The 25353-nt window shown below is 37.0% G+C and overlaps 1 protein-coding gene across 7 annotated transcripts in view; it reads left to right on the top strand.

Annotated features, from left to right (window-relative positions):
- The window catches only part of CB4H12orf4 (chromosome B4 C12orf4 homolog), a 47639-nt gene that overhangs the window by 7107 nt on the left and 15179 nt on the right, over positions 1-25353 (top strand). For 5 of the 7 annotated variants that reach the window (XM_042991609.1, XM_007089660.3, XM_042991611.1 and 2 more), the window contains 6 exons: positions 9256-9437; positions 14067-14166; positions 14265-14386; positions 19682-19788; positions 20376-20573; positions 21650-21778. In XM_042991609.1, the coding sequence (XP_042847543.1) occupies positions 9256-9437; positions 14067-14166; positions 14265-14386; positions 19682-19788; positions 20376-20573; positions 21650-21778 (838 nt within the window). Of the gene's footprint in view, positions 1-9255; positions 9438-14066; positions 14167-14264; positions 14387-18243; positions 18566-19681; positions 19789-20375; positions 20574-21649; positions 21779-25353 lie in introns of those variants that run through there. The other 2 variants (XM_015540854.2, XM_042991613.1) reach the window with 2 other exon arrangements.

Genomic DNA, 25353 nt, shown 5'->3' with positions numbered 1-25353 from the left:
TCTTCTGCACATTAATCATTCTAAAAACAGGAATTTGACTATCTTCCAGGTGAATGATCATAACAACAGTAATATTAATATAACAAAATAAGAACAGTTTATACTGACTCATTTAATCACAAGAGTTCAGATTTACATTGAATTAAAATCAACAAGCCTCAACTGAGCAAGTACTCTGTTCTCCCCCTGTGCAAATTGAGTAGATACCTAGCACCTCTTGTTATATAGAGTTCAGCTTTCTAGCAATGCCAAACTTCCAGAAGTATAGTTGCTTGTTTGTTTTTATTTTTTAATTTTAATTTTAATTTTTTTATGTTTATTTTTGAGAGAGGGAGTATGTGAGCAAGGAAGGAGCAGAGTGAGAGAGAGACACAATCTGAAGCAGGCTCCAGTCTCTGAGCTGTCAGCACAGAGCCTGACCACGGGGCTCAAACCCACGAACTGTGAGATCATGACCTGAGCCAAAGTAGGATGCTTAACTGACTGAGCCACCCAGGCGCCCCTGTTTTTAAAGAATTAAGGAAAGATAGAGAAAAGAAGCTAATTCTAACAGTAAAAAAAGAATGAAAAAAAAGGAAGTATTGACAGGAAAGTGAGAAGACCCAAATATTGTTGTACCCACTGGATGTATTTGGGCTGTCACTAGCTGTGAAAATTACAAGCCGAACAGCTCAATACAAGCTCAAGAAATGTGGGTATCAGCAAAGAAAAAGAAGGAACTGAAAATGAAAGGGGAACTATGTTGCAGATTGCCAAAGGGCCTGCAGAGGTTAGAAGCCTCGGTACTGTGGAGACCAGAAGGATCACAGCGTGACTCTGATAGTGGAAGCAGAATGGAGTAGAGGACGGGACAGAAGGGGGCTGATGCATCTCTGCCATATATGGGTAAACACTATTTCAGTAACCTGAGAAGAATAACTGGACCATCAATAAAGAGATAAAATGGCCGAATGTTTATGGTAATACCAGTTACTTTGGTTTATGAAGGAATGAACTGCATTTACTGTGAGTGGATTTACTAGATATTTCAGTTGCGGAGATATTTAAATCATGAGACTTTTACATTAACCACCTTTTGACAAAGATCTTTAAAAAATGTAGTACAAGGGTGCCTAGTGGGCTCAATCGGTAGAGCATGTGACTGTTGATCTCATGGTCATGAGTTTGAGGCCCATATTGGGTGTAGAGATTACTAAAAAAATAAACTTAAAAAAATTTTTAATAAAAAACATAGTACACATTTCCTTGTGATTTCTTAAGCACAGTATATAAAATTCAGCTCTAACTTCTTGTTGACTCTGAGTCATCATTATAAATGTAAGTAATTCCCTGCAGGGAATACCATGAGGCATTGCTGCAAGAGAGGACTATGTGTCCTATCACAGCACAGATGTACTGAACATGCTGCTGTTATAAAAGGAATTTTCACAGTGGAGACCATTGCCCCGATAACACAGCTGTGCTTTCATATGTGCTTACCTGGTAGAGGAGGTTCTGATGGTCTACCAAAATGTGTGTGACTGTAAGTCCTACTTTGTACAGTAATTCTATTTTCTTCTGTGTTTCCTTATCTACTGTCAGGATTAGTTGCTGGTCATCTTGTTCTCCTTCCAGCCTCCAAACATCTTATTATATTGCTTTTCCTAATCACTGCAGTATCTTTTGCTATTGCATTAATTTTTTAAATAATGGGAAGTAAGCCTGGATAGATCAGGAAAGCCAAACAGAGCAAACTGTTGACAAAATTGTACAGTTGGCTATTTTTGGTGGTGCCCTATCTTCCATTTCAGTATTCTCTTCTTAAGTCTCTTTGTATTCATCCATTTATCAAATGTGTACTGAGCATCTATTAGATATCAGATACTGTGTTGGCACTTGGGGTTAGCAAAAACAAAATAGACATAGACACAATTCTTACCTTCATAGAGTTTACAGGCTGACAGCAGACAGATAGATATGTAAAATTAAAAGGAAGGGAATATATTAAGTGCTACGGTAGGGGGCAGAATGTGAGGAAAGCACAAAGCAGGTACACCTATTTTAGTCTACAGAACTTCAGGAAAGCTTCCCACAGGAAAGAGAAACTGAGTTAAGACCTGAAAGATTAGTTAGAAATAGGTGGGTGAAAGGTATATGGTGGGAGAGTGGAGAAAGAATGTCCTGGGTAGAAGGTAAAACATAAAGTCCTGGAGGTGAGAGAGCCCATGGCACATTAAAAAAGCTGAAAGAGGGGCGCCTGGGTGGCTAAGTCAGTTGAGCAACTTCGGCTCGGGTCATGATATCGCGGTTCATGGGTTCGAGCTCCACATCAGGCTCTGTGCTGACAGCTTGGAGCCTGGAGCCTGTATCAGATTCTGTGTCTCCTCTCTCTGCCCCTCCCCCACTCATGCCCCCCCCATAAACATTAAAAAAAAAGGGGGGGGCAGGCGCTTGGGTAGCTCAGTCAGTTAAGCGTCCAACTTCAACTCAGGTCATGATCTCTCAGTTCATGAGTTCAAGCCCTACATTGGGCTCTATACTGACAACTCAGAGCCTGGATCCTGCTCCAGATTGTGTCTCCCTCTCTCTGCCCCTCCCCTGCTCACGCTCTGTCTCTCAAAAATAAATAAATGTTCAAAAAATTTTTTTTAATTTTTTTTAAAGAAAAACTGAAAGAAGTTCAGAATGGCTAGGAAAGAGTCTTACAAGACATCTTGAGTTTTGTCTTTTTTTTTTTTAATAATTTATCGTCAAGTTAGTTAGCATACCATGTATACAGTGTAGTCTTGGCTTCGGGACTAGATTCCCCTGATTCGTCACTTATATACAACACCCGGTGCTTATCCCAACAATGCCCTCCTCAATGCCCATCACCCATTTTCCCCGCCCCCCAACTCCCCACCCCCATCAACCCTCAGTTTGTCTTCTGTATTCAAAAATTTCTTATGGTTTGCCTCCCTTTCTGTTTGTAACTTATTTTTCCTTCCCTTCCTCTATGGTCTTCTGTTAAGTTTCTCAAATTCCACATATGAGTGAAAACATGATATCTGTCTTTTTCTGACTGACTCATTTCACTTAGCATAATACCAGTTCCATCCACGTTGTTGCAAATGGCAACATTTCATTCTTTTATATTGCCAAGTAGTATTCCATTGTATTATACCCCATCTTCTTTATCCATTCATCAGTTGATGGACATTTGGGCTCTTTCCATAATATGGCTATTGTTGAAAATGCTGCTATAAACATTGGGGTACATAGGCCTCCACAAATCAGCACTCCTGTATCCTTTGGATAAATTCCTAGTAGTGCTGTTGCTGGGTTGTAGGGTAATTCTATTTTTAATTTTTTGAGGAACCTCCACACTGTTTTCCAGAGTGGATGCACCAGTTTGCATTCCCACCAACAGTGCAAGAGGGTTCCTGTTTTTTCACATCCTCGCCAACATCTGTTGTTTCCTGAGTTGTTCATTTTAGCCACTCTGACCAGTGTGAGATGGTATCTCAGTGTGGTTTTGATTTGTATTTGCCTGATGATGAGCAATGTTGAGCATCTTTTCATGTGTCTGTTGGCCATTTGGATGTCTTCTTTGGAAAAGTGTCTATTCATGTCTCCTGCCCATTTCTTCACTGGATTATTTGTTTTTTGGGTGTTGAGTTTGGTAAGTTCTTTACAGATTTTTGATACAACCCTTTATCCGATGTCATTTGCAAATATTTTTTCCCATTCCATTGGTTGCCTCTTATTTTTGTTGATATTTTTCCTTCACTGTGCAGAAGCTTTTTATCTTGATGAGGTCCCAATAGTTTGTTTTTGCTTTTATTTCCCCTGCTTTTAGAGATGTGTCAGGTGAGAGGTTGCTGTGGCTGAGGTCAAAGAGGTTGTTGCCTGTTTTCCAGAATTTTCTTTCCTGTCTTACATTTAGGTCTTTCATCCATTTTGGATTTGTTTTTGTGTATGGTGTAAGAAAGTGGTCCAGGTTCATTTCTTCTGCATGTTGCTGTCCAGTTCTCCCCGCACCATTTGCAAAGAGACTTGTCTTTTTTCTAGTGGATACTCTTTCCTGCTTTGTCAAAGATTAGTTGGCCATATATTTGTGGTTCGAATTCTCGGTTCTCTATTCTATTTCATTGGTCTGTGAGTCTGTTTTTGTGCCAATACCATACTGTCTTGATGATAACAGCTTTGTAATATAGCTTGAAGTCCAGAATTATGATGCCTCCAGCTTTGGTTTTCTTTTTCAACATTGCTTTGGCTATTTGGGGTCTTTTGTGGTTCCATACAGATTTCGGGATTGTTTGTTCTAGCTCTGTGAAGAATGCTGGTGCTATTTTGATTGGGATTGCATTGCATGTGTATATTGCTTTTGGTAGTATTGATATTTTAATAGTATTTGTTCTTCCAATCCATGAGTATGGAATGTTTTTACATTTCTTTGTGTCTTTTTCAGTTTCTTTCATAAGCTTCCTGTAGTTTTCAGCACACATATCTTTTACCTCATTGGTTAGGTTTATTCCTAGGTATTTGATGGTTCTTGGTGCAATTGTAAATGGGCACAATTCCTTGATATCTCTTTCTGTTGCTTCATTATTGGTGTATACAAATGCAACTGATTTCTGTACATTAATTTTATATCCTGTAGTTTTGCTGAATTCATGTATCAGTTCTAGCAGTTTTTTGTTGTCTTTTGGGTTTTCCATGTAGAGTATCATGTCACCTGTGAAAACTGGAAGTTTGACTTCTTCTTTGCCAATTTGGGTGTGAGTCAAGATGGTGGAGAGAGAGGGGTTGGAATGTCTCTCAACCCTCAACTCAAACACAGCAGTATTGAGGTCAGAACACTTGGAATACCAGGAATCCAGGCTATAGAGTGACAGAAAGATATCCACAGGTGGAAAGAGACAGGCTGGCAGGACAGAGGTGTGTATTTGTGAATTGAGAGACATAAAACAGGTGGTGTAGGCACAGAGGAGCGGGGGAACGCCTTTGGTAGAGAAACAAAAGGAAGAGAAAGAGAGGCTGTGACAGTGTGGGATTGTATTTGGACAAGAGAAAAACCTCCCTGGACCACAGACTGGGGAACAAAAAATACAGAGAGAGCCAGTGTCTACTTTGCAAATAGCCTTAGGAGTGAATATCAGAGTTTTCAGGGTTGTTCAACTTTCTCCAGACTGGAGCTGCTGCCTGTGGGAGAGGGAGCCAGCCCCAGGGCTCAGTATCAATCTCAGGGGCGCCTTGGGAGAGGACAGTCCCCTTCCTTGAGTTTTGTCTTTATGCTAAAGGTAATGAGCAGCTTTGAAAGAGTTTAGCAGAGTGAGATGATCATATTTGCGCTTCAGGAACATCAGTTCAGTCCATTAGTGTAAAGAATTTATACTGCAAGGGGAAAAATTGGAATAAGTTGGAAGACTATTGTATTTAGGGAAGAAATGATGAAAGCTTTGTCTGGAATAGCAGTAATGGAGTTGAAAAGAAGGTAAATGACTTTTCATTCATGCATTTGTTTATTCAACAAATACTGTTGTGGATCCTGTGCTAGGCATTGAAGATATATCAAAAGAACAAATCTGGTCCATATTACCTTCACGAATGGTAGTGAAGAAGACAGTTAATAAACAAGTATATAAATTATAATCATAAACATGTAATAAAGGAAATAAACAGGGTACCATCATAGGAGGAGGGGGAGAAGTGGGATGGGAGGACCTGTTTGTATGGGGTTAGAGATCTCCTCTCTAAGGAGGTAACATTTAAGCTGAGACTTGAAAGATAAAAGATCACTTGGCCCAGATTTCTGGCTTGGACAACTGGAGGAACAGTGGAAGAGTGGCTCCCTTCACTTGAGAAGCAAGGTTTGGCATAAAAGTGATGGCTTCAGTTTTATATCTATTACATGTGAAGTGCTTACAAGACATCCATGTGGAGATGTCTCATAAGCACTTAGCTATCTACACCTGGCACTCAGGAAAGATTATTGGATTGGAGATAAAGGTATTGGAGTCACTTGTACATAGATGAATTTTGAAGTCATAGAAGGAATGAAATTGTTCAAGGTGACTGTGTAGAATGAGAAGAGTAGATGCCTGTACAGAATCCCAATGAAACCCTGTATTATAATTATCTATTGACTTATCTATATCTCTTACTTATATGGATAGCCACTTGGAAATGTTTAGTTTTTTCTCTATTATAACTCTGGTACCTAGCCCAGTCTCTGAAAAGAACAGGGCTTTGGTATGGGTTGGATAGATGGGGTAGATGGATGGAAAAAAAAAAAAAAAAAAGATGGGTGAATATACAAGTAAATGAAGACACTAACACTTGAGGATGAATGGCAGAAGAAGAACCTGCAAAGAAAAGAGAGGAACTGGCCCAGGAAGTGGAAGGAAGACAGAAGATTATGGTTTCATGAAAGTTGAGAAAAAGAGGTGCTAAGAAGGAAGGAATGGTCAGTAGTGTCAGATTCTGCCAAGAAAATGTAGTAAGAAAAAGACTCAAAAATATCCATTGGGTTTATCAGGTAATCTTATCTGTGGCAAGATCAGTTTCAATGGATTGGTGGGGGCCAAAACTAGATTTCAGTGACTTTAAGAATGTGTGGAAGTGTGGAAATAGATTGAGTGGAAATAGATAACTCAAGAAGCTTGTTTGCATGGAGAAGAGAGACAAGGCATTTGCAAAATGAGAGCACAGGGTCCAAGATTTATTTACGGTGGCAGAGAGGAAGTCTAGAAGGTACAGAATTCAGAACTCAAGTAGAGAGTTAATCTTAACTGGGAAGAGGGACCCTTCTGTTATGGCAGGAAGGAGGAAGGAAAGGGTGGACATAGATTCTGAAAATTGTACTACTTTGGTAGCAGGAAGTTGAGGACATTCTCTTCTAACTGCTTCTGCTTTATCTGGGAAATAATAAGAACAGACCACTTGTAGATGAGGTGGGGAACTGATAACGTAGTTGGATGTTTGAGGAGAGAACTGACCAGAGAAAGATAGCATTGCATCATTGAAGGGAAAGATTAGACTGACACCAGTCTGCCACCATAAACTTTACAGTTTTGTAGTTTTTCTGCTGCAGCATTCTATAGCCCAACTGCAGGCATAGAGAAGAGGAATAAGATTAGAGTTTTGTTAGGTGGACAAGAGAAAGAACATGAGTCAAGGTAGTTGAGGATTTTGGCAAGACAGTGGTTAGACAATGGCGGAGGACTGAGTAAAGACAAGGATTCGGGGAAGTAAGAAAGCAGGGCATTGGGTTGGGTTATCCACATGGACATCCAAGTGACTCAGATTGATGACAGGAGGTGGAAATGAGAGCAAGTCTGTGAACTCAGCACCAAAGTTTTATGTGGGAAGGTGGAAGTGGAGAAATAATGGCCTGGACATTAGTTTTCTCTCTGTAGGCCTTTCCTCAGTGCCCCATTCCCTTCACCTGTCACAGTTCCCTTTCTAGTATGGTCTCTCCTGAGGGAGTGGTATGAGTTAGGTTAAGGGAAAACTCTGTTTAGTGTTTCTCATGTAGGTAGTTTCTACCTATTCATAAGGCTTGCTCTAGGCCGATTTTTAAATTGATGTTGCCAGTTATTGTAGTAACCAATCTGGTTAGTGGGGTGACTGGATGTCCGGTATTATGTATGGGCAAACAGATCCCTACGATCTCTCACTAGCTCCTTTCTACAAAATTTTAGCCTGAACTTGAAGTGAATTTTGAATGGAGCTTAAGTCATGTGGGCTGGTTATAATTCCTATAGCAGTTATCAGAATGTGCTTTCAAGTTTTCAGAGGTATTAGAACAGATGAAATCCATGTTTTAGTCACCTTAAATTCTTCCCTTGTGATCTGGCAATTGATTGAAATATAGGTGAAAGAAAACAAGGGGGAAAACTTTACGTATTGATTGACTGGATTCAAGATACCTGTCTCTGAGATTTGTCCATTTGTTTTATTTTAGGTAATTTATTACTTGGAGTTATGTCATTGATTAGTTTTTAATATTGGTAAGAAAAGGGAAAAATTCAGATTGTTCTTTTTTCACAGGTGTCTGTCTACAAAGATCAATAAAGGAAAAAATATTGAATTCTTTGTGTTATTTCCACCTTTGCCATTAAATTGTATGATCTTTGACAAGGGACTGATCAGCTAGTTTTCTCACCTATAAAGCGCTGTATCTGTCTGATGTGTTGACATATCCACAGGTCCCTGGGACAGGCATCTGTACCTCCCTGGATTTGTGTGTGTACTTCCCTGGATGTATCTGTGCATGTGCTGAGGGTATCCCCATTTGCCTCTCCTTGTTTCTGTTTTTCTTGGTTATCAGTGTTTACTTGGTCCCTTATCATTTTGATTGCTGTTTTCCTAATCTTAAAAGCATGCTTATATTTTTTTAAGTTTTTTTTTTTTTAACATTTATTTATTTTTGAGAGACAGAGCTCAAGTGGAGGAGGGGCAGAGGCGGGGGGGGGACACAGAATCTGAAGCAGACTCCAGGCTCTGAGCTGTCAGCACAGAGCCCGATGTGGGGCTTGAACTCACAAACCGTGAGATCATGACCTGAGCTGAAGTCAGACACGCAACCAACTGAGCCACCTAGGTGCCCTTGAGCATGCTTACATTTTAGGAAGAATACTAAAATACTAGAAAAGGTCAAAATAAGGAAATCACATATGTTTATCTTGATATAAAATCCTATGCATGAATTGGGTTTTCAGAGTCATTGCATCACTAAATAGGTGACTACATACATAACCTCATTTTCCAAATGTATACCCTTTTTTAGCAATGTATTATTTATAATGAGTAGTTTTTTCTGATTATAATAATACATTATAATATAAGTGAAGATTATCGGAAATGCCACTCTTGCGAAATTGCCACCATTAGCGTTTTGCTCATCATCCCTTCGTGTGTGTGTGTGTGTGTGTGTGTGTGTGTGTGTGTGTGTGTGTGTGGTTTTACAGAAATGAGATCATAGCATCCTTAGTTTTTTTTCCATCGTGGGTACCTCCTATCCCTTCCTCCATGTTAGCACCCTCTCCTCATCCCTGCCTCCAGGTAACTGCTATTACAACTTAGTTTGTATCTTCCCATATTTTTTGTATACTAAAATAATCCTATATAACCCATATATACACATACATAAATAGGTCTTTCTATCCTTGTCTGATGTACAAAAATGGAATCATATTATATGTACCTAGAGTGTATTAAATAAAAATACTGTATCATGATTTATGTGCGTATGATTTACCGTATCATAAATGTCTGTGTATCATCTCGTAGACCACATTAGAGCATGCGAGGCCTGAAGAGCCCAGCTGGGATGAAGATTTTGCAGATGTATACCATGACCTAATCCATTCTCCAGCCTCTGAAACTCTTCTAAATTTGGAACATAATTACTTTGTTAGTATCTCAGAACTGATTGGTGAAAGAGATGTGGAGCTGAAAAAGTTACGAGAGAGGTATTTCAGATTTCTTGCGTTATCATAATTAAATGTTACATTGTCAGGTATGATGGCTGCAGAACAATTTTCATTCAATTGTAAAATTGAAAAATAAAATAGAAAAAATTCTCTAATATTAGAAATTAGTTTTTTGTGTGTTTCAATCTGTAATTTCAACTAGGAAGTCCTCATAGGTTTATAAAACTTCTCAAGTGATCTACCTGAATAAATTATGGTAGCTTCATATATTATTTCTAGTAAGAGGAATAGCTTATCTTATTGAAGGCACCTCTTCTCAAAGGCTTTATTCTAGGCACAGTGCAAAGTGCTTTAGATGATGTCTTAATCCGTTCAGACTGCTATAACAAAATACCATAGACTGGGTGGCTTACACAAGAGAGATTTATTTCTCCCTGTTCTGGAGGCTAGGTAGTTCAAGATCAAGGTGCCAGCAGATTTGGTATCTGGCAGACCCATCTGCTTCTAGACCATGCCTTGATGTGTGCTGCCGTGGCCTTTCCTCAGTGTGCCCTCCTGGTGCATATCTTTTAGAGAGAGAGCTCTAGACACTAATTCTGTCATGAAGGCTCCAACCTCATGGCTTCATCTAAACGTAAGTACTTTCCAAGGCCCCACCTCCAAATATCACACTGGGGATTAGGATTTCAACATATGAATTGGGGGGGCACAAACATGCAGTCAGTAACAGATGCCCTATCTCATTTAATTCTTACCACAATCCTATTATTACCACCTTTTACAGATGAGGAAACTGAGGCTTAAATAAGTAATTTGTCTAAGGACAAACTGGAATTTGAAACCAGGGAGTCTGACTCCAAAGCTCTTAACCACTGTACAATGCTCTCTCCCTGTTCAGAACCTCTTTAAAACCCTGCCATTACTATGTTCATGGTCTCTCTCAGTTCATTTTTGTAAGTTTATTTACATGAGGTAAAAAATAACACTAGTCTTATTCCAAGAAATTTTAATTAGATTTTAATTCATTGCAAGCAGTATGCAAGCAGTCTTTTTGTCTTTCATTTTTTTCTTCAGAGTAAGTAAGTAAAAAATTGCTAGCATTATTTATTTTAAAACATGACTTTCCAGATTGCTTCCTGGCAGTTCATAAAATGTAATAATCAAGACATGCTTTTTCTAGATAATCCATTTTGATCTAGCAGAATCTAATAAAATTTATTACATTAAAATCTATACTTAAGACTTTAGGTATACATGGCATTAAGATAATTTTTTCAGTGTTGCTGATGTGAAATTTCCTTGATTGTGAAAGTATATTAGAACCAAATCACATGTATTTTGTGTGATTAATTTCATAATCTGTCCCAAAGTAGTAAATTTAAAATAACGTATACTGGTTTGCTCCTGGCTCTCATTTGCTTTGTATTAGAAAATGTTGGGACTAGCAAGATGAGAATAAACTGTTATTTTGATGATTGTCATAGTTAAGAATATGTAAAACACAAAAATCATAAGCAACTGAATTTAATAATTCTTCCTGAGAAATACTCTTCTGTGTACCAGATCAGCATTTTTACTGTATTGCATAGATTTGTACATTTTTGTAACAATTCTACACCACTCAGCCTTTTTTTTCCCCTACCTAATAAAATATTAGAACTGTCCCTGTCGAAAAGAACTTGATGTCTTGGCATTTGTTACTCTGTATGTAATTAGCTGTTTTGAGGCAGTTTATTCCTTTATAGACAGGATACCTGCAGTATAGGTAGTTGCCATCAGGTAGATAGTTGAAGCTGTCTCCCAAAGGAGATGAAAATTTGATGTTTTTTTTTTTTTTTCCCAGTCCTTTATGATGTAGCCAGTAAAACTGTAAATATATTTTTAGAATTAAGAACGAAATATAGATTCAATTTATATAAATATACGAAAGTATAATTACCTAATACTAATTGATTACTTTCTGTTGAACTTCATTTATTTGATTTTTTTCCTACCAAGGCTTCAAATAATATAACCTTCAGGTCACTCTGAATCTGCTCTTGGTTCTCAGGTTTTCTGGGACTATCCGCATTCTCCTATTTAGGTATATTAAAAAAAATCCCAGCTTGGCTATAGTCAATATCAATGTATTCTATAGTCCATATCAATAGCTATGACTAGGACTTTCATTCAGCTGGTAAGCTACTCTGAATTGTGACTTTGCTATCTGCTCACTACACCTCACAGAAAATCCCATATCTGGCCACCAACATTCCATATTTTTTTTTTTTTCTCAGTCAGAAGAAGATTCCTATTCCATATGATTCTTCACTTTTTGGGAAGCTGAATTAACTTACTAATTATCTGCATTTACTGGTACTTCATACATTTTTTTTCTTTTGTGTAATAGTTTTTTTAGTAGGAGTTTGTTTGGGTTAATGTTATTTTTTGAAATGTCCTTTGGACAAATTTCTTGATAGAGTTTTGCTTTCTTTTTTTCTTTCTAAACATAAACAATATTGGAATACATTTATTTTGACAACAGCTTTGCAATTTATTCTCCACATATCCAAACTGTTAGCTGGAAAGGAAAAACAAGCTGTGTTCCTCCTGAGGGAGGTAAATAGTGTAAAGGTGAACAGTGTAACTTAAGGCAAGTTGGAATTCACTGGTATCTGGAAGTTCACCCAATTCACTTACCCAATTCATGAGTAGAAGTGACACATTTTCTTATTTCTGTCTTCATTTTAATTCCACTTTACATCTTAAAAAGACAATTTCTCACCACAGCATCAAGACTGTTATAATCCTTTATTTCTAAATGTCTTCAAGATAATGTTCACATTGTTAGAATTGTCACACCTGACATACTAAGCCAATATCTAGTTAGGTATAGCTAGAAATATAATGAAATTTCCTTTTATCTTAATCATAGAAAATATATATTGTATCATTAACTGTACCATTAGCTACTTGCATTTCTGACACATTTAGAATGAAATAAATATTCATGAAATTTCATTTGTTGAATTATTTATTAGTCTTTTTTTTCCTCACTGTTAATTTGCTGTTGTTAGCAAACCAGATTTAAAATATAAATATTTAAAAATATTCATGTATTGATATTTAAAGATACTGAATCCTTAAAACTTAAAAATGGCAATGATACTTTTTATCCACTAGAGGGAACATGTGTAATGTAAAATATTAATCTATTTATATCGAACTTTATATTTATAAATGTTTAGCAATTATTTATGTTTTAAATAAAATCTTACTTGCAAGCACATGGCCCCCAGTAATTACAAAAAGTTACTGGGGTCACCTGCATTAGAATTAGGGGGAGACTAAATGATACTGCATATTTAATACTAGAAAGTATATATAGAAATGTGTAAATGTATAATATATATGTGAGTTTTATTTACCACATACATGTAAGTGTCTTAATCAGTTGTTATAAGTAAGTATAAATTCTCTTTTAAGAGCAATTAGATTAATGAGAATGATAGTAAAATCCTTTTGGTTCACATCTTTATTCTTTCCACATTTGTTTGCAATATATTTTAGAGCAAACTTTTAAAATATGTTTGTATTAGAAAATAATTTTTAGATTCGAAAATGTTCAATGAACTTATTTATTAAAATATACATACGTAAAAGACAACAAACTGTAGGTGTACAGTTAAAGTATGCACACCATATAATCATCACTCAGATCAAGAAATGGAATATTTCCAGCACTGCAGAAGGCTCCCTCGGGCGCAGCTAGTCACAACCCATCTCTCCCATAAGGAACTTCAGTTATCTGAACTTCTAACACCATTGATTAGTTTCTCCTGTGGGAAAACCATGTTTAATTTATGCACATTGTTTATTTAGATAAATGAAGAAGGTATAACTAAAACATATCTTTAGAATGGATCTTATATTCCTCTGTAATGAGAGCTTTATGACTTAATACTGATTTTATTCTTAGAACCTAATTGGTAGCTTTGGGCAATACTGTATAAGCTGACTTCCAAACCTTGAAGTCACTTTAACTCATGTAAATAGAAGTAGAAACTATGTTAAAGCTGGAGTTGCAGAGTATCATCTTTGAGGAAATCTGCAAATGGAAAGGAGTCTTGACTTTAAACATTAGCCATAGAAATTGAAAGATTACCTAGATTTTGACCACATTCACTTATGGGTTAAATTTAGATTAAAATTTAGCTGTACAAATGACGTTGGTATTATATGACATTATCATAATTTCCTCATCTGCATTTCCAAGGCTTCAAAGTGCTTTCCTGGTATTATAGTTGCCATTCCTGGACATACTCCTTTAAAATAAATTTCTTCTTTTCTTTTTTTTTTTATTATTTAAAAAAAATTTAATGTGTATTTATTTTTGAGAGAGAGAAAGAGTGCGCGTGCGAGTCAGGGAGGGACAGATATAGAGGGAGACAGAATCTGAAGCAGGCTCCAGGCTCCTAGCTGTCAGCACAGAGCCTGAGGCGGGGCTCGAACTCACAAACTGCGAGATCATGACGTGAGCAGAAGTCAGATGCTTAACTGACTGAGCCACCTAGGCGCCCCAAGATAAAAATTTTATTTTTGCTTCATAGAGATTGTTCAGTGATTCTGGAGTGGCCATATACCTTAAAGATTTTATGACCATATTTTATCTTCTTATTTATGTTTTAGACAAGGTATTGAAATGGAAAAAGTGATGCAGGAATTGGGGAAATCACTGACAGATCAAGATGTAAATTCACTGGCTGCTCAGCATTTTGAGTCCCAGCAAGTAAGTGAAGTAGAATGACTTAGATACACAGTTGCGTTTTCTTTTGCTTATTTATTTTTGTAAAAAAATTAACCACTTGGTGTACTCTCTCTTTTTAGGACTTAGAAAATAAATGGTCAAATGAATTAAAACAATCAACTGCCATCCAAAAACAAGAATATCAGGAATGGGTGATAAAACTTCATCAAGACCTAAAAAACCCCAACAACAGCTCCCTCAGGTATTAATCATGTATGGTTCTTATTAGATGAAAGTTCGTTGTGGGTAAGAGTTTGTATTTATTGTAAAATTGAACATTTTTAGTTGTAGATATTTAAAAAATTTTTTTACTGTTTATTATTTTTGAGAGAGAGAGAGAGAAAGAGTATGAGTGGGGGAGGGGAAGAGAGAGAGGGATACACAGAATCTGAAGCAGTCTCCAGGCTCTGAGCTGTCAGCACAGAGCCCGACTTGGGGCTCAAACCCATGAACTGCGAGATCATGACCTGAGCCAAAGTCGGATGTATAACCGACCTAACCACCCAGGTCCCCCTTCAGTTGTAGATATTTTTAAGTTAGCAATGACAGTTCAAGATAATTTTATGCTTCTAACACCTTTGGTGTAATTTGGATTTATGTGGATTATTTAGGGAGGGGGGTTAATTGGTTGGCCTAAAATAGTGATTCCCACCCCCCCTAAAATTTAGCTGTAAATCTCTTAGGTGTGTATATCTAAATACCCCAACTACTACCTCTTGGGGTCTTTATTTATCTTGAGAGTGAGAGCATGCACAGGCATGCACATGTGAGGGGGGGAGGGACAGAGAGAGAGAGGGAGAGAAAGAGTATCCCAAGCAGGCTCTACACCGTCAGCTCAGAGATCATGACCTGAGTCAGAATCAGGAGTCAGATGCTTAACTAACTGAGCCACCCAGGCACTGTGTATCTCTTGTTTTTTTAAATTGGTTTCTGTTCAGTGCAATATGCATTGATTGAATGCATCTTAAATGCCAAGCACTCTCTAAGCAGAAAAACAAAGAAGATGCCTACCCATGTGGAGCTTATATTCTAGAGAGACTGACCTATAAATAAAACAGTACTGTATAGAATGATACATGCAGTAATATAAGCATGTACAAGGTACAAAAATAGTCTATAGAGGACTTCTATAATTTGTAAGTTGTACAGTACCTGATGGCCTAAGTACGCTGTATTTCATATATTGCCCTAGAGCTTTGACAGTACCTGTGTTATTTCCTGGCTGTGTACTTGTGTGTTTGAGAATTTCTTTCTTTCAAATCTTAAAGTATATTCAACTGGAAATGTATTTAGTACAGTATAATAATCTTATTCTCAGCTTTTGTCTGTTATTTGGTATAAACTTTTAGAAATAGCATTTTATGTGTATAATGTCAGTCTCCCCTACTATTCTTGCTTTGAAGACAAAAGCCAGGTTTGTTTTTTCTATTGTTGTATACCCTGATCGTTGCGAAGTGTCTAGCTCTTAAAACTGGCACATAAAACATACTCAATACATATTGATGGGATGAGTGGACAAATAGGCACGTGGATGGATTGTCCTTAAACTCTTAACCTGATATCTATATCACCTTTTATCCATATACATAATATTTCATTTGCCTTATTTTCCCCAAGACAACACCTTAGAAATACTTAAACAATTTTTATGATTAGAAATGGGATAGCATCCTTGGCACTAACATATTTTACATATTTGACTATAGTCCTCATTTCAAATAAAAATATTAACACAATACAAAGGGAGGGGTGGGTGGAAAGATAGGTTGGGAACATCTGTTTACTGTAATGTAAATGGTGTTTCTCAAACTGTTGGTTTCAATCTGTTAGGATCATTCTAGATTCTTTACTTTCCACTCAGACTTAAAAATAACAATAAAATGTAATGGAATGAATTGGAATGGAAGAGAATAGAGTAGAATAGGTGGAAAATATGAGAGCACATCATGCATGAAGCTTCCTATAAATAAATGTGTGTATTAAGCCAAAATGTAAAGTATATACTGTATGTTGTGGTCAGAAATGTGGAGAGTCACTGATTTCAGGAAGCTGAGAAAGCCCCTTATTAGAAACATTATCTCTCATTTTGCTGCTATAGTTTCAGAACTTCAATCTATAGAATCAGTTCCATTGTGTACCTGTTGGCTTCTAGCTGGTGCTGCTTTTAAAAACTAAATATTCCTAGGAAAAATGTTTTTAATGTGACTTTGTTAGTTCGCTTTTCTTTCCAGTAGGGGTTTCCTTGGGCAGCAGAAACCTGTTTTCAACACAACTCCCTATAGATTTCCTACAAGAAATTGATTAAAGTGTTATCTTTTTTAGTCATTATTTTTGCGTTTTTAAAAAAGCTATTTCTCAGGGTGCCTGGGTGGCTCAGTCGGTTAAGCAGCCTACTTCAGCTCAGGTCATGATCTCGTGGTCCATGGGTTCGAGCCCCACGTTGGGCTCTGTGCTGACAGCTCGGAGCCTGGAGCCTGTTTCGGATTCTGTGTCTCCCTCTCTCTGACCCTCCCCTGTTCATGCTCTGTCTCTCTCTGTCTCAAAAAAATAAATAAATAAACATTAAAAAAAATTTTTTTTTAAATAAATAAATAAAAAAGTTATTTCTCTTGGGGTGCCTCAGTCAGTTAAGCATCCGACTCTTGATTTAGGCTTAGGTCATGATCTCACAGTTGTGAGATCAAGGCCCTCATTGGGCTCCACACTGGGCATGGAGCCTGCTTGAGATTCTCTCTCCTTCTCTCTCTCTGCCCCTCCCCTGCTCACACTTTCTCTCTCTCTCTTTAAAAAAAAAGTCTGCTGAAGGGTAAATTATATAAATTAAAATTTATGTCTTTTAAGTTTACATTTTGATGAGTTTTGACAAGCTTAACTGGTCATGAAATCATCACCGCAACCAAGATACAGCATTTCACTTGTATACCTTTATAACCCATTCCTTTCTCTTTCCCTGCTCCTGTCAACCTGCTCTGATTTCTGTCCCTGCAGTTTTTATTCTTTTCAGAATGTCTTATCAATAAAATCAAACTGTTATGTAGCAGTTTGGTGTCTTGCTTCTTTTACTTACAATGCATTTGTGACTTATGCATGTTGCTTCATTTGTGAGTAATTTTCTTTTTATTGCTCAGTTGTATTCTAGAAATTTTATAGTTATAATGTATATGTATGAGTCATAATGTATTATTTCATACACATTATATATGAAAATATAAGTGAATATGTCTACTATAAGGTAATGAATAAGTATATGTATATATATGTGTATAGTTTTGTTATAATATATTCATTTGGTTTTGGCGTCTGGGTAATGACAGCATAAAATAAGTTGGTGGTCTGCCTATGAGCCTGTCAAAGGAATTGGTATCTGTGATCATCAATCTGTATCATGTTTTTATTTCTAGCACTTTCATTTCTTTTCTCTCTTTGCTGAAATTCTTTGTGCATCCTGTGTGTTGTTTTCCACTAGATCTTTCATATTGGTCATTGTTATGTGAAAGTCTTTTTTTTAAATTAATTTATTTTGAGAGAGAGACAAGGAACACATGAGCAAGCACAGGGGAGGGGCAGAGAGAGAGAGAGAGGAGTCCCAAGCAGGCTCCATGCTGTCAATGCAGAGTCCAGTGCAGGGCTTATCTCACAAACCATGAGATCATGACCTGAGCCGAAATCAAGAACAGGATGCTTACCCAACTGAGCCCAGGTGCCCTGAAAGTCTTTTTCTTTTAGGCCCAGTACCAGGGTCATCTCTCAGTCTGTGTTTGTTGATTGCTTTATCTCTTGACAATGGGTTATTTGTTTCTTTTGCTTGCTTTTTTTTGTGTCTCTCTCTCTTTTTAAAAAGATAAATGCTGGGCATTGTGTGTGTTTGTACAGAAGAGACTAAGGTAGATAATATTTATGTCCAGAAACGCACAGGCCATTATTGTGAATGTCATGCCAACCTAGTCAGCAGTTGAGCAGAGTTTGGTTTTTTCCTTCAGTGATACCACAGGCTGCATTTTCTACCATAGTAAGCTGCTGCCACTTTGTATTTAGAGTGGGGCTTTGGGTTCTAGAGGGTTTTTCCCTGTCATTCTGCTCCATCCTCAGCTTTCAGTGTTTGCAGTCCTGTGCCACGCATGAGGTCTCTATGCTGTTGCTCTGCCCCTCAGGAGTAGACCATTGTTGTTTGTGATGTGATGCTAGGCTCATATTGGGGGTGGGAAATAGGTCTCCGTTGTCTTTGTCCAGCTTCAGTTGTGTGCAGGCCATATATATCTAGGGCTTGGGTTTGGGGCATTCTCAGCATTTCTACCTGTGCCACAAAGGAGGCTCTCTGTCTCCTGCACAGCCTCCGGGGTTTTCTTGGAAACACCTGGTGGAGGCTGATGAAAGAGATTTTGTAAGTACATGCAAATTTCCCTTGTGCCTGAGGCTCATAGCTATTCTAAATTTACATGCTAACCCACACTTGTCCTTTAAGAATTGTTAAATTTTTAGCCATTTCTTCCTATCTCCTTACATTGCAGCAACTCATTTCCACCATGCTCTGCCAAAGATGAAAACTGTGTCTCCTGTCTGTCCTTGAGGGGTGTGTTGCACTTCAGAATTGATTGGTTGCCTTGTTACCTCAGATTTCAGGAAAGTTATGATTTTATAGATTATCCGGCTTTTTCTTGTTGTTAGAGTGGGAGCAACAGTCTCTTGTGGCTTTTCACATCCTAAAGTGAGGATGTTTTGTTAATATCAATTTTTTAGGTTTAAATTTGCCGTATATACTAATGAAGTCAATCAGTGAGACTAAGAGACTGTTTGGAACAACCCCAAAAATGTAGTCCAGAATGACTATTATAGACTTATATCATCTTCCACATACCATGAAATTTGAATTTACAATTGTACAGTTGTTGAATGCCTCCATGGAAACCTTTTCAGCAAACACAAGAATGGAGTAGAGCAAAGAGAGAAGTCTTTCAATGGGAGGAGGCTGTTGACGGAAAAAAAGCAGGAAATGGTTTTAAAAAAATAGAGGATATGAATACATTAAAATGAACTTTCTATTTTTTTTATTATTCCTTTTATTTGACTTTTAATTTTCAATTTTTATTTCTATCACGTCACCTTTTTTAGTTTTGCCTAGAGCCAACCCTGATACAGGATATATTATACATTTTTTCAATATGCCATTTTAAAGTAGTAAGTTAATCACTTCATTTAATCATTTTCTTAGACCACTAAGAAATACTAAATGGTAATATATGAGCTGATATTGCAATGACTGGAAAGAATAATATGCATTACTTGCTGTGAGGAAATGAAAGAACAAGTAGGAATTTTAAAACCTGTTGGTGTATATGATTCTTACTTGTTACCACAGATTAAGGATAAGTTTAGGAATAGGTTAAGTGGTACTTACAGCCTTCACTTTGCCTCATTTCATTATAAAGCTTTCTTTCCTTCAAGAAAAGTTCTTGACAAAGAGACGAAAAAAGCATACGAATAATTTTATTAATTGCAGTGAGGAAATTAAAGTTCAACCGAGTCAGTTCAGAGAATCCGTAGAAGCAAACGGAAGGATTTATGAGGAGCAGAGAAAGTTGGAAGAAAGTTTTACCATTCACTTAGGTAAGTGGACTCATTTTTTGTAGGCGTAATTTATTGTAACTTCTGAAGCTTTTTTTTATGTTGTAAGAGAAAAATCCCCAGCATATGAGTAGACTGTACCCATGTTATTTTTAATTACGAACGATGTCCTGCTCCTGAAGTTTGTTGGCTGTATGCTTTCTGTATTCGCTAATATATTATCTTTTACAAATAGAAAAGTGAAATCTGAGAGGTGCCTGAGTGGCTCAGTCGGTTAAGTGTCTGACTCCTGATTTTGGTTCAGGTCACCATCTCACACTTCGTGAGATCGAGCTCCGTGTCAGGCTCCGCACTGACAGCACAGAGCCTGCTTAGACTCTCTCCCTCTCTCCTCTCTCTCCCTCTCTACTCCTCCTCCCTGCCCGAAATAAATAAATAAACTTGAAAAAAATAATTAAAAAAATAAAGGTGAAATCTGAATAGTTTTTAGGTTGGGAAATTGCAAAACCTACTTCTAATTATTTGTAGCACAGATTTATCTGAATTCCTGCCATAGAGATTTACATCCTGTTATACTCGATTTTTGCAGCTGTCTAAGTTTCTTTCTGGGACTGTTGCCCACCCCCTAGGAGCCCAGTTGAAGACCATGCATAATTTGAGATTGCTGAGAGCAGATATGCTGGACTTCTGTAAGCACAAAAGAAATCACCGAAGTGGCGTGAAACTCCATCGACTCCAGACTGCACTGTCACTTTATTCCACCTCTCTCTGTGGCCTGGTTTTACTTGTAGACAATCGAATCAATTCATATAGTGGTATTAAAAGAGGTAAGTTAACATTGCATATTTATTTCGTTAAATTTCTCCTTTGAATGCCATTCTTAGAAAAGGATTATAGAAAAACAAAAATTTTAGTTAACCCTAGTATTCTGGTAGCCAAACAACACACATCCCCAGCCTTGGCTATTTTAGACTTCTGTCATACTTCAGCATGGGTAAAGTGCTTCAGGATATTTACTTTTTCTTAAAATTGTGTTATCTCATAAGTAATGCTCTTATAGGATTCTTGCCTCAAGGCATAACAAAAAGAAGAATCAAGATGTAAATGTATTCAGTTCAGAAGCGGATCCTGGCTCAGTGAATTTTAGCTCATCCTTTTGTCCTTTCTTCCTTGTTTTTTTTAGATAGCCTATTTCTTTTTTTTTTTTATTTTTTATTTTTTAACGTTTATTTATTTTTGAGACAGAGAGAGACAGAGCATGAACGGGGGAGGGGCAGAGAGAGAGGGAGACACAGAATCGGAAGCAGGCTCCAGGCTCTGAGCCATCAACCCAGAGCCCGACGCGGGGCTCGAACTCACGGACTGTGAGATCGTGACCTGAGCTGAAGTCGAACACTTAACCGACTGAGCCACCCAGGTGCCCCTAGATAGCCTATTTCTTAAATGTGCTAGGTAATAATCAATGTTCCCTCTGTAAAACTCACTTTTTATGATTTAAAAAAAATTTTTAAATATATAAAGTATATTGAATTGTGTAACTTTTTAAAGAAGCTTAAATAGAGTTTATTTCCTACCATAAATATGAGAACTTTCTTGTATTTTTTAACACTTTCTGGGACTTGATTATGATTAAAGTATCTATTACTTAAAGCAGGTTTGGAATTATATAAAAATTTCCTTGTTTATTAATTATTTACTCTTTTGAGTGATAGAGAGATTAAGTTTCTGATTCAAACAAAATTGATATACCCTAACTTAAGACATAATTACTAAAAGGAAAAGTATAAGAAATCATTCTTGTGAATTTTGTATTTTATTTCTGCTAGCTCTCATTATCCTTAAGTAAATACTAAATATTTGATAGCCCACCTTTAAAAGTTTGTAAATGTTTTGGGTCCCTTAGATTTTGCCACAGTTTGCCAAGAATGTACTGACTTCCATTTTCCCCGGATCGAAGAGCAACTGGAAGTTGTCCAGCAGGTGGTACTTTATGCTAGAACCCAACGAAGGAGTAAGTTGAAAGAATCACATGGTCAGTAAAACTCAAATTTTTCAAAGTTTCACTTTCAGTGTATTTTGTCCCTAAGCACTCTAATAACATATGGACCGTTATTAAAATAGAAAGTTGTGTTGGTGGAAAAGTGGAGGAAAGAAATTAAGGAAAAAACTCCGGATCTTTAGAAGGTTGAATTCTGTTCTAAATTTTCTTTTTTGCATGATTTTGTTTAATAGCCTTAGCAAAAACTTTTTAAATTTAAATTCTATAATTATACTTGAGGTAGGCACTCAATGTAAAGTTGATGATTTTTTTTTTTTTTTAAGATTATTTTTTGAGACAGAGAGAGAGCACACAGGGGCAGAGAAGGGGCAGAGAGAGAAGGGAAAGCCAAGAAGGCTCTGTGCTAACGGCAGGGAGCCTAATGCAGGGCTCAAACTCACGAACCTGAAATCATGACCTGAGCTGAAGTCGGATCTTAACTGACTGAGCCACAGAGAGGCCCCAGTGATCTTTTGGTCTGAGTTCTATATCTCTAAAATGGACATAATTGCTATGTTTTGAAGTCATAGAATTAATACTAGCACAAAATATACACTTTTTATACATTTCATCTTTGATTCCTCCTAGGTAGCAGGATGTCAATTATAAGAATTGTTTTTGATTGTTCTTTAAAAAAATCACTATGTCCAGAACTATGTCCTGCTTTTTTCATATTTATCCACAATTTAAACATCCTTTCTAACTCTTTGGGAAATTATTTTTAAAACTATAGAAAACATTCACGACATCTTTCTGTGTAAGATCTCTATTCATAGACTTAAGGGAAGATAGAGGTAAAAGAAAAATCTTTAACTCAAATTACAGAGTAATTCTATTTTTTTAATTGAAAAATATGTTTTGTTTTTTTTTTTTAATTTTTTTTTTCAACATTTATTTATTTTTGGGACAGAGAGAGACAGAGCATGAACGGGGGAGGGGCAGAGAGAGAGGGAGACACAGAATCGGAAACAGGCTCCAGGCTCTGAGCCATCAGCCCAGAGCCTGACGCGGGGCTCGAACTCACGGACTGCGAGATCGTGACCTGGCTGAAGTCGGACGCCCAACCGACTGCGCCACCCAGGCGCCCCAATTGAAAAATATGTTTTAAAAGTGGTTTCTTTATAAGTTAAATTGGCATCATAAGTTCGTTTAGCTAAGAGCTAAATATAAGGGTAATATTCATAAGAAATACATGTAAGCTCCATTTTTCTTATTTTTCAGACATTTCATATTATGTAACAGGTATGAAATAACAATGCACATTCTTATGTGGCTGGAATGCATACTCAGCATTTTAATTTATTTTTTTATAAAAACTTGATGTCTTGCCCAGGAAATAAAATATGGCAGGTTTTTGGGTTTTTTTTAATTTTTTTTTTTAACATTTATTTATTTTTGAGACAGAGAGAGACAGAGCATGAACGGGGGAGGGTCAGAGAGAGGGAGACACAGAATCCGAAACAGGCTCCAGGCTCTGAGCTGTCAGCACAGAGCCTGACACGGGGCTCTAACCCACGGACCACGAGATCATGACCTGAGCCAAAGTCGGCCGCTCAACCGACTGAGCCACCCAGGCGCCCCAAAATATGGCAGGTTTTTAAAGTATGGCTGGTCAAACTTTTAAATCAGCTTATGTACTTGGATGTCTTTTTTGTTGGTTTATTTTGCAACTGCGGTGTTTAAAAGAAACCATTATAGTACTTTTGGTTCCTATGTTTTGTGTTTTGTAGTGAGCAAAGAGATACTATTTTATCTTTGCTTGTTGTCTTTGTTCCTCTTCCCGTATTAATTGTAGAATTTCTCACTCTCTCCTGATGCTAGAATGTAGCTTTCTAGACTTAACCTTGATAAGCATTCACTATAGTTTCCGTATTTATTCAATAGACCTTTTTTTAAAAAAGTTTTATTTTTTAATCATTTCTTAAATAGGTAAAACAGTCTCAAGATTCCCAATTCAAACTGTATAAAAGAGCATACAGTGAAAGTCTTCATAATTGTCCACCAGCCACTCATTTCCCACCCCAGAGACAGCCAGTGCTTCCCGGTATCCTCCAGACATATGTTTATGTACACATCAGTGCATGTATGTGTGTATTTATTTAATTTTCCCTTTTACACAAATGGCATCCTTCTCTGCACACTTTTCCACACTTGGCTTTTTTTACTGAATATTTATCTTGGCCGTCATGTCGTATCAGTGCATAAAGAGCGTCCTTATACCTTCTGCTGTGTGGTAGTCCATTGCAAGGTATCCAGTTATTAATCAGTTCTGTGATGACACTTAATCCATCCCAACATTTTTTCTATTATAAGTAATAATGCATGAATCATGTTACACATATAGTGCCACGCATGTGTGAACCTATCTCTAGGAATAGACTTCTAAGAGAAATTACTGTGTTAAAGGGGACATACATTTATAATAATATTGATAGTGTTCGCAGTTGCCCTCCATAACAGTGCCACCAGCTTATATTCCCACTCTAGATAACTGTGGCTTTGCTGTGGCACTGTGTGTTACATATGACACGTGTCAGGAAATCATACAGAAATGTATCCTAACAAAGGACCTCTCAGTAAGTTCCAATATGTCCTCTTATTCTTCTACCATCTTCTTCCTCTATCTCATTCAAACTAGCAGTGATGTGATCAGAAACATTTTAATATTATTCTTAGTAGTGACTAAAAGCATGAAGATTGAGATCATGACAGGTGTGGGAGAAGGAGGAGGATTCTAAGTATATTTATGAGAGATACAAAGTGTGTAGCAAATGACAGGAAGTTTTCAAACCACATACGGTTAAGGCAGTGTGTGTAAATCATGGTATTATTTTGCTCTTGTTCAAGCAACTATTTTGTGGTTTAAGTGAGTCAGTGAAACAAGTAGGTTTATAAAACACAACTTTCTTAAAGGAACCCACATGTTGTCATAGAAGAGTTCTGTGAAAATGCTTTCTCCGTCTTTTCCTTTTCTGTGCATGCCCACATATTTGTTCTACACATTTACATCCCGATACTCAAGTACTTGTTTATTCTAAGGCACTCCATCACTTGTTTTTACTGTGTTCATTATTTTAGAATCTTTGTGTTTCTGCAGTCCATTATAACAAGCCAAAGCAATTTAGTTTTCTGTGCACATTTTATGTACATTTTTTTAAGTGAAAAAGTCATTTTCTTAGTATTGCAAGGTGTTAGTGAAAACATGGAGGGGGAATAGACTATGAACTGTTCTCTCTTATTCACTTAGTAGGAATTCTGTCTGTTCATACCCCATGTGAACAAAATTATTAGAGTCCTTTTTTGTCATTTGTTTTCTGGGCCAATTATTCATTACTGATTATATGAAGTTACTTTCATTCAGAACACTTTTGAAAGCATAATTCCCCTTGATATTTTTAGGTACCCTTTTGAAGTTCTGTTTTCAAGTGATTTTCTGATGCTGACAGCCTTTCCAAAATAGTTTTGCATTTAATTGAAATACACAGATACCTTCTTAAAGATAGCTGCTTTGAATGCTAATATTGATTCTGCATTTTCAAGTTTTGGTAGAAGATACATCTGAATCTTTA

The sequence above is a fragment of the Panthera tigris genome, chromosome B4 (genome assembly GCF_018350195.1).
Source record: "Panthera tigris isolate Pti1 chromosome B4, P.tigris_Pti1_mat1.1, whole genome shotgun sequence".
NCBI classification, from domain to species: Eukaryota; Metazoa; Chordata; class Mammalia; order Carnivora; family Felidae; genus Panthera; species Panthera tigris.
The sequence above is the reverse complement of the archived record's forward strand: the minus strand, read 5'-3'. Positions and strand labels throughout refer to the sequence as shown.